The 9,637-nt window shown below is 49.8% G+C and overlaps 1 protein-coding gene across 1 annotated transcript; it reads right to left on the bottom strand.

The window, feature by feature from the left end:
• Positions 1 to 3,294: 3,294 nt before the first annotated feature.
• On the bottom strand, positions 3,295 to 8,901 carry LOC116660366 (fatty acid-binding protein, liver). Its single transcript, XM_032469665.1, has 4 exons — positions 8,722 to 8,901; positions 6,880 to 7,052; positions 5,177 to 5,269; positions 3,295 to 3,414 (listed from the first exon to the last, which is right to left on the bottom strand). The coding sequence occupies exons 1-4, from the start codon at positions 8,786 to 8,788 to the stop codon at positions 3,364 to 3,366; spliced, it is 384 nt and encodes a 127-aa protein (XP_032325556.1). The 5' UTR covers positions 8,789 to 8,901; the 3' UTR covers positions 3,295 to 3,363.
• Between the last annotated feature and the right edge of the window lie 736 nt (positions 8,902 to 9,637).

Genomic DNA, 9,637 nt, shown 5'->3' with positions numbered 1-9,637 from the left:
TATGTGTGGCTTCTTCCTTTCTTCTTTGTTTTTTTTTGGGGGGGGAGGGGTGGGTAATTAGGCTTATTTATTTGTTTAATGGAGGTACTGAGGATTGAACCCAGGACCTCCTGCACGCTCTACCACTGAGCTATACCCTCCCCCATGGCTTCTTTCTTCCTGACCATCTGTTTACAGCAGTGTTATCTGACAGAACTCACTGTGTTGATGGAAATGTCTTCTATCTGTGTTGTCCAATACAGCAGCCACTGGCAACATGTGACTATTAAACATTCAAAATGTGTCTTGTATGAGTGGGGAACTGAATTTTTAAACTGTATTTAATTTCAATTAATTTCAATTTAAATAGCCAATGTGGCTAGTGGCTACTGTATTCGACAGTGCAGTTGTAGAGAATACTTTGCTGTAGTTTTTTTTTTTAAATTGAATTATAATCAGTTAAACATGTTGTGTTAATTTCTGGTGTACAGCATAGTGATTCCATTGTATATATATTCCTTTTCATGTTATTTTTCATACCATCAACAGCTGTTTATTCAGCTTATTTAAAGCAGGCTTCAGGCCCAAAGTTCTCTGGGTATTTGTGCAAAATCCAAATTCAGCATCTGAAATGAATTCTTCTTTTCAGGCAAAAGCATACAAACAGTCACCTCCTAAACCAGAGCTGTCCCCAGTTAGGGGGAGACTTCGGGGATTTTGTCAGATTCCTAGTGGAGAAGACCTTGTTTCTACTACTTTCCTCCTCCTGTAACTTGAGGGTCAAAGGACCTTGGTTTCACCATTTATCAGCTGGGTGGTCCTAAGCAAACCTCTTTTCCTCTCTGTGCCTCTTCTTCTGCTCAGAGAGGTTAATTTCTCTGGGCAGTAACAGAGCTTCCGCTAACGGTCTGCACGTCAAACCCAAATGCAGTTCCCCAGGGATCCAGCTGGTAATGATGACATCTGTGTTTCATTGGGATAACACTGATACAATTTCATGGGCTCCTTACAAAACCCATAAGAGAAGGTATTTCATTGCCCTTTTTACGGATGAGAAAACTGAGGTAAAAATTACGGATTGGTTAATTAGAACCACGTCTTCAAGCCCACCGTTGTTACTTGAAATCCTCTGCTTTCTAAAAACTCATTGCTCATTAGAAAAAAATGGTTCCACAAAGTTAGTTCCTCATAAGATTCAAATAATATAAATAATGCCAAAATCTCCCTTGACCTGTTTCCACCACAGAGGTAATGGCTGTTATCTGATGTTCCATCCATCCATGGTCACAGACATATATGTATATCAATAAAAATCAATCATTTCGTTTCACATTTTAACAAAACTTACATGAATGCAATTATACTGTTGATATTGTTCTGAAACTTCTTTTTTTTTTTTTTTTAACATCTTGGTCTTAGAAATAGTCCCACGAAAGTACATATAGATCCACCTCATTTATTTTGTCTACTGCAGGTTATTTCAGGGTGTGGCCAGAGCCCCGTTTGCCTAATCTTTTTCTTTTTTTTTTTTTTAACCGATGGGCATTTGTTTCCAGTTTCGGGCTGTTGCGTTCTCTATATACTTCTCTGTGCATGTGTTTAAACACGTCTCTAGGGAGATGTGCAACAGCGGCATGGCTAGGTGTGAGGGAATTGATGTTGCAAATGTTAATGGGTGCTGTTAATGGGTGTTCCACATGGGCTGTACCAGTTTCCATCTCCACCAACTGGTAGAAGAGTCACCCATCACATCCTTGCAAACACTGTATGTGATCCATCTTTTTGTTCTTTACTAGGTTGATTTGCAAAATGATATCGCATCTTACCTCCTTCCTCCCTGATTGCTATGAGGCTAAGCGTATTTCATATTGTGAATTCCCTATAAATGTCCACAACTCACTTTTCCGTTGTCTTGTTGATCTTATTGATTTGAGGGGAGGTTTTTATATTCTATTAACCTCTGTTATGTACCCTTAAATCTTTTCTCCCACATTGTTGTTTTTTCTTTTTCCTTTTTTTTCTTTTTTGAGGCAGAGAATATGCTTATGGTGTCTTTTTTATATGAAATTTAAAATTTTTCAGGTAGTAAAATGAAATCATCTTTTCCTTTATGGTCACTGCATCTTGTTTAAGAAGGTCTCCTGTAATTCAAGTTATTTAACCTATCGCCATGTGTGTTTCTAATATTTCACATTTATTCATTTAGCTCTTTAGTTCATGTCGAATGTATGTTTCTGACTGGTCCATTGTAGCGTGCTGTGCTATTGGTTGGTTTTCCCCCTGTGTCTTCCAACTCAGAGTCCTTACTGAAGCTCTGAAGCCCTTAGGTCTTCCTTGGTCCCTGAAATAACGGTCTCACGTTTCTTCCAAGATCCTGCTCCACATGGAAGAAGGAGGGCTAACGAATGGGGAAGGCCACAGTGCGAGGCAGGAAGACCTTCTCCTGCTAGGTTGCTGCAGACAGAATACCAGACAGCAGGAGGGAACCCCTCCAGCTGTGCAATTCAGGAAGCTGTCTTGAAGGAGGTGGCACTTAAATTACAAGGGAAATGAGAGATAGTTTAGCTTGATTGGAATGTACATTATAGAAAAGGTGTGAAGGTAGATAAGAGGGGACAGGCTATGATGGAGCGAAGGTCGGCAACTTACGACCATGAGTCAGATCTGGCTGCCACCTCTTTCAATATGATAAGTGAGCTAAGAAGAGTTTTCTGTGTTTTGATGGCTTAAAAAAAAAACAAGAGAAGAATATTTTATGACATGTGAAAATGATACGAATTTCAAATCTCAGTGTTCATAAATAAAAGTTTTGTTGGAACACAGCCTTGCCCATCTGTTTGGGTATTGTTTATGGCTGCTTCCGAGCTACGACAGCAGAACTGGGGAGCTGTGGCAGAGACGGGGCTTGACCATTCCTCCTCTAGAACGGAGACCTGCTCATCTGGTGGGTCAGCGCCCGCTTGTTTTGTTCGTGTCCCCTGCTGCGTGGGGCCACTGTGGCCGCCCTGGTGGGCATAGCTCCCCTCTGCCTGCCCAGCATTCCTGCTCTCTCTGTCCCCGCAGGAGTCACCCTCAGGACCAGCACACGGCACACCCTCTTGCTCCAGCTCCTTGCCATGTGGTCATTCCAGGGCTGCCCCACAGATCCAGCCGCATCATGTGTTCCTCATAGGGTCACCTGAGTGGGCAGCCTGGGGTCTACTCTTCAGACCTGACCCAGCAGGACAGAACAGGCAGATTGTCAGGGCTTACAAAAACAGAACTGCTCAGTGCTCAATAGCACCGCCAATGAAAACCCATCAAGGAAAAAAGGCGTATTTTTAAAGAAAGTTTACTTTATTACATTAATTTTACACAGTGAAAGAATATGAAACGCAGACTAGTCTAAACTCTTTTGCTGATTCTCTTCAAGACAATGTCGCCCAAAGTCATGGTCTGCAAGTCAGAAAAAACATCATAAAATGTTACCGTGATGTTGAATTGTAAATGATGATGAAGCCCCCAATAGCTAACATGTGAAGCAACTCAAAGGCTCCTCTGCTTCTGGACCAGAGGAAGGGCTGGCAATCTTTTCTAAATTCCCGCGCCAGGTCTTTGTCACTTTGCTTCCTCCCGTGGAGAGCTGTCCGCCCTTTACTGAATTCCTTTCTACGTCAATGGCTGTTAGAGCAAGACCATCCCAACCAGCCAATCCAACCCAATTTCTCAAAGTTTCATTGAGCACCTACTATGAACCAATATGTGCTGAGCACCTAGGACTCATGCATGTGGAAACACGTAGGCACCCAGCCTGGGACACAGTAATTCTCCTCCCAAAGCTGTGAAGCATATGAAAGCATTAGATTCCTGAGATTCATACACTTTTGAGTCTTTGAGGGATGTTCTGTTCTCCCCCAGGTCCCTTTCTCGTGCTAGTTCTCGGGAACACGACTGTGGCAATGAGGGAGGGCAATGTCATCAGGGTGGAAAAGGAGCCCCATAGCTTCAGCAGTGTCGCAATGGGATGAAAAGATCAAGGTTTGAACCCTGGTTCCACAACTCATTCCCTGGGTGACCTAGGACAGGTCAGCCTGTCCATTGCATCCCTCATCCTGCCTCCCTCACAAGAGGTGGGAGCATGAGGGGCGATGGGACGTATCAAAGGACGTTGGCCAGGCCTGGGCAGTCCTGCACGGCTTATTTCCTGCTGCCCTGCAGGTGCCCCTCCTCCGCTGCGACCGTGCCGGGACGGGGGCTGGGGACCGCGGGTTTCATGCTTGACCCTCCGTCTCTCCCTAGCTGAGGGATTTCTCCACTTGAACGGGGAGATGACAGGCCCTTTGGGCAGTGTTCTGCTTTCTGTTGCTCCTCAAAACACAGCCTGGGGGCAAGGAAGAGCCAGGGGGACATAACTGCAGGGGAAACGCTGTACTATTCACCCCACACGGGGGCAGGACACGGCCGACAGCCAGGCACCGAGGATGATGCCGCACGCACCACCGGAGCGCCGGATTCCAAAGCTGCCGTGAAATGGCCAAGAACATCATTCTCCTTATAGATGCCAAAGGGCAGAGGCACTGACTGAGTGCCCTGGGCTGGCAGGGCAGGTGGAGGCCCCTGGAGCTCGTTGGTGAGTGAGGCAGAAGGGAAGGGTTATGGCTGACAAGCAGTGCAAAGTCACAAAATAGAAAAAGGAAGGAAAGAGCCCAACTTTTGGCCAAAGCCTTCCTGGGCTGTGGGGGGGGGGGGCTGGTTGGGTCACGGGGAGGGTTGCTCCATGAATCAGAGGACCACAGGAGGCGGGAACGGATTTCCATGCTCCCGCCCGTGAGTGAGTCTTGTGTCAACATCCTGCTGGAGACCATGAAGGGTGAGCTGTGCTGGTGGCTCCCCAGGACCCTGTGTCTCCTACAAGCTCCTGTCTTATCCCATCCTGTTCGGGTGCTAGGGAAGGAAGGGGAGAGGAGGCAGGGGATGGCAATGAGGAGGGAGGAAGTGGGGGTGGGGATTATAGAATGATGGACTCCAGGCAGGAAAGTGGTGATGGAGGGACCACCGGAAGGAACCCAGAGTGCGGGGAAGCAGCAGCTGGGGCCACTGCCAGGGCACGAGGGAGCAGAGACTGGCCACGGGGAAGGCAGCAGGGAGGGCTACATGTCCTGTCTCCCCGCCCCTCAACCCCAGCACTAGGAGATACAGAATCCGAGGGCCAACTTACACTGGTGATTGTGTCACCATTCAATTCAGTCACAGACTTGATGCCTTTGAAAGTTGTCACCAGTTTATTCTCACCTTCCAGCTGAACCACTGCCTGCAACGGGGGACAGAAGAAATGGCCTGAGGGGAAGGGTCTGGGAGGGGGTGAAACCCTTGCTAATGGGGTTGACTCCCCTGCAGGGGTCTCTGCTTACAGATACCTAACTGTTCATCTATGTGTAACCGTCCCTGACTCTCCCCGTTCGTCTGGCTCTAAAGAGAAGTGAGGTGCGTTCAAGAACTAGAGAAAAGGAGGGAGGGTACAGCTCAAGTGGTAGAACATGTGCTTTGTAAGCATGATGTCCTGGGTTCAATCCCCAGGACCTCCTTTAAAAAACAATTAAATAAGTAACCCTAATCATTCCCACTCCTCCAAAAAAAAAGAACTAAAGAAAAAACCAGGGCTTCTTTTGTCAGACTTTTCACTTCTGGGATGTGATCCAGAAATCAGCATAGGACCACTGAGTGTTTCGAATGCAAACACTAAGATAAAATTGCAAGTCCCAATTCTCCAAGTCCACGGAGGGAGGGAGCAGCTAAATTCAAAATCCCGGCCAGATGGGCGAGCACGTGGTTTTGCTCTGGTTTGTATTGCTCTTTCCAGCACCTTTATCTTTCTCCTGTTCAAGCTCTGTGCATCCAGGAAGAGTAACAGAAAGCCAGCAGGGAGCAGAAGACACTGGCCAAGGTTAACAATTTGCCTCCAAGATGGACAACAGGAAAGGCCTGTGGTGAAACCCCTGAGGACCTGCCCCCCCTAACTGGGGGTGTAGAAGGGAATGTCCCTCCTCAGATTTATCACCGACCTCCGACCTGTGCTGCTACGTCTGGAGAAGCAGAAACGGAGAGCCGTCCGAAGGGGAGGGGGAGACCAGCCAGCTGAGCCCGATGCACACGGTTATCGCCGGGGGTGGGGGGTGTGGAGGAGAAACGCCGCTCAGGGGCTCTGGCTGTGCTGGGGTGTGCTGAGTTTTGGAGGGGGGAATAGGGGCTCCTGGTGAGGGGCCCGACTGCCTGGATCTCCCTGCCTCTGCCTGCCAACCCCGCAGACGGCCAGCACCCACCTCCCATTACACACCTTTGACACGGCCCGTTGGAGGTGATGCTGCCCTGCCCATTGCCTTTGCTCTGGGAAGGGGGACTGCACCCATTTCACAGCTGAGGCAGCTGAGGCCAGGGACTCAGTGAGCATCCCCAAAGGCTTGGTCTGAGGGCCTGCCTGGGCCTGGGTACACTGGCGTTGCTCGCACCTCCTCCAGGAATTCTCCCTGTGACCACCAGCTCTAAGGCTGTTTTCTTTTAGCTCAAGGATGACCTTAGAGCCCTTTAGGGGTTTTGCACTGGCGCCCCCTGGCCCATTGCGGGACCTGGGAGAATCTGAGTCTTAGATTCCTGCTGTGTGCCTGCTTCCCCAGCACCCTCCGTATGGGGGAGCTCAGACTCTTGGGCCAGAGTGCCCCCAGACAGTCTCAGGAAACTGGGATCTCCCAGAAGAGCATCTTTCTTAAGAGCTTTGTCTCTCTGCCTCTCCCTCCAGCAGTGGGTTCAGAGATAGGGTCTCAGCAGTGGGAATTGTGAGGTGGGAGCCCTGGGGGAGGAAGCCCTGGGGCCAGGCTCCAGGGAAGGGACTGGAAGCAGAGGGGGGTTTGAGAGGGGAGCTCCTACCTTGACCTTCTCCCCGGTCATGGTCTGCAGCTCACACTCCTCCCCCAGGGTGAACTCATTCTGGATCACTCTGGTCCCGGTGGTGATGGTGAGTTTGAAGTGCTTCCCATTCTGCACGATTTCCGTCACCCCCTTGATGTCCTTGCCCTTCTGGATGAGGTCGTCGGGCAGACCTGGTGGAAATCATTTGAGGTTTAAGGTGGGCAGAGGTGGGAGCTGGAAGGCGGTGGTTACAAGAGGGACTCTGTAGCCTGGACGGGGAGGGAGGTGCTGTGCTTCGCGGAGACCATGGCCCTTACTGGCGTCCTGTGAGTGACATGGGCTTCGACCTCTGAAGGGAAGGTCAGTGCCCTGACTTGGCCTGACTGCCCACACCAGGCATCTTGCCAGCTGGTCTATAAAAACCACTCCTGTGCCCCGAGGAAGCCTTCCTCTTGACGGCACCTCCTTCTTACTCGCTCTCCATCTTCACCCCTCCTCCTTTATGCCAGGAGACTTTGTTCTTTGAGTGTTAGCATTTCGTCTTGCACACTCAGGGTGACCTTACAGCTCATCTCCCAAGCCAGGTCCCTCGTGAGAGTGGAAGAGGGAGCTCTTAATGATCACGCCCAGACGACAAGCACCCTCCAGCTCTGTGCCTGGGACACCTCCGTGCCCCACCCCTGCCAAGTCCTCTGCCACCAGGGCCCTGGAGTCAGATGTGCCCCGAGTCCCTGACTCGGGACAGAGCTTTACAAATTTCGGAGCATGTTTATTCCATCACATGAATTGAGGATTGAAAACCATGTGCATTAACAGCAGCGGGGAGGGTCCTGTTGCACAGGTGAGCGGTGCAAGGCCCAGAGTGGGGCCGTGACTGCCCTACAGGAGAAGATCCAAGCTCTCAGCCGGCTCGAAGGGGCCTCCTCTCTCGGCCTTTGCTGTCTTCTGCATCCTCTCCCTGTCAGCTCCCTTCCTGGTCCCTCTGCTCCTTTGCTTCCTCTGCCTGGAGCATGCTCCCCTCCCCCTGTCCCCTCGTGGACACCTGCTCATCTTCCACGACTCAGCCAAGGCTCGCCTTGACCACCACCAAGCCTTCCCTTGAGGTCCTTCTGGGAGCATCACATCCTCCTGGATGTTACTTGGGTGGGGCGAGGTGGATGGGGGTCAGATCGGTTCACAGGTATTTAAAACAAGGTCTGTGGAAACTAGTTCCTCCTTCAAACTCAGGTAGGATTGCTCCCTGTGTGACCTCAGCTGGGACTACCTGAACTTTCGGGCCTCAGTTGCCTCAGCTGCACAATGGGAAAAATAATTGTACCCAACTCAGACCTTTTTTGTGAGGAGTCGACAGGAAGCTGCCTTACGGAGGGCTGAGCCCAGGGCTTGGGGCCAAGGCAGCACTCAGGACACGATCAGAGATACTTCGTGCATTTATTTCTTCATCTCTCTCTCTCTCAATTGTGACCTTGAGCGTGGGGCTCACTGTACCTGTCTCCCTGGTGTCTGCCCAGCACAGCATCCAGCTCAGCATATGGTTAGCTCTGAATCGATGTTTGTTAGAAGAATGAAGAAATGAATGAGTGAGTGAATGGACAGGGTCACACAATGAGGGACCAGCAGAGGTGGCCTCAATCCAGATCAGACCGTAGGTCAGTGCTCTTTCCACGCGCCTGTGACGTGGCCTTGTCCAGGGAGGAACAGCCCTGCTGTGAAAGCCACACGCAGGCCAAGGCCCCCTAGTCTGTGCACAGCTTGAACCGCTCCCCACATCCCTACATGGAGACCCTGCCTGGGCTCCACCTGCAGGGCCGGACCCTCCTTCCCTTGGCCCGCAGCCTCGGCCCCCGGCCCAGCACTCACCGACGGCCTTCATGAAGGCCTCGAAATTTTCCTGGCTCTGCAGTTCGTACTTGCCGGAGAAGTTCATGGTGGCGACGAGGGTCCGTCCTCAGCTGCTCACAGCTCTGCCGGCCGGGTGCCAGCGTGGGCTGTTTTATAGGGGCTCCTTCTGCTTCGAGTGTTGGCCGTAGGTCAGTAGGTGTCGACTCCTTTATGACCAGGTTCAAATATTAACTCCTGAGAGCAATGGTCAATGATAAAAAAGGAAAAAAAAAAAAATAGATAAAACAGCAGGCTGGGCATAGCGGCAGTTTTCTCCAATTCAGCAAACATTAATGTGTGTCGGTCAAGTGCGAAGCCCTATGGCCCTGTGGTCTTTAAGTCACTGCTCTCCCGTGAAATGTGTGTGTGTACATCTATATGTGCGTATGTGAAGGTATACGTCTGCGCACAGAGATGTGCGTGTGTGTGCATTAATCCAGACACTCAGGAAAATACCCAAGAATCTTTTTAATCTCAAAACCTCCCCTCATGTACATAACCGTATAATCTCCTCATACTTTTATCATCACACTAACTGAATTTTTACAAGGCTGTCACCAGCAAAGGTCGGCAACCTACGGTCCAAGGGTCAGATCCGGTTTGCCACCTCTTTCTATATGTACGTGAGCTAAGAATGATTTTCCGTGTTTCAATGGTCGAAAAAAAAAAATCAAAAGAAGAATCATATTCTATGACATAGGAAAATGATATGAAATTCACGTTTCCGTGTCCATAAATAAAGTTTTATAGCCATAGATAATACCCAAACGGCCATCTGTCTGGGTATTGTCTGGCTGTTTTTGGTGCCACTAAAGCAAAACTGGGGAGTTGTAGCAAAGCTGTGAAAATATTTACTCTCTGGCTTTTTCCAGAGAAAGTTTACTCACCCCGTCAT

The sequence above is a fragment of the Camelus ferus genome, chromosome 28, assembly GCF_009834535.1.
Source record: "Camelus ferus isolate YT-003-E chromosome 28, BCGSAC_Cfer_1.0, whole genome shotgun sequence".
NCBI lineage: Eukaryota > Metazoa > Chordata > Mammalia > Artiodactyla > Camelidae > Camelus > Camelus ferus.
This window is presented reverse-complemented; position numbering and strand designations above follow the sequence as displayed.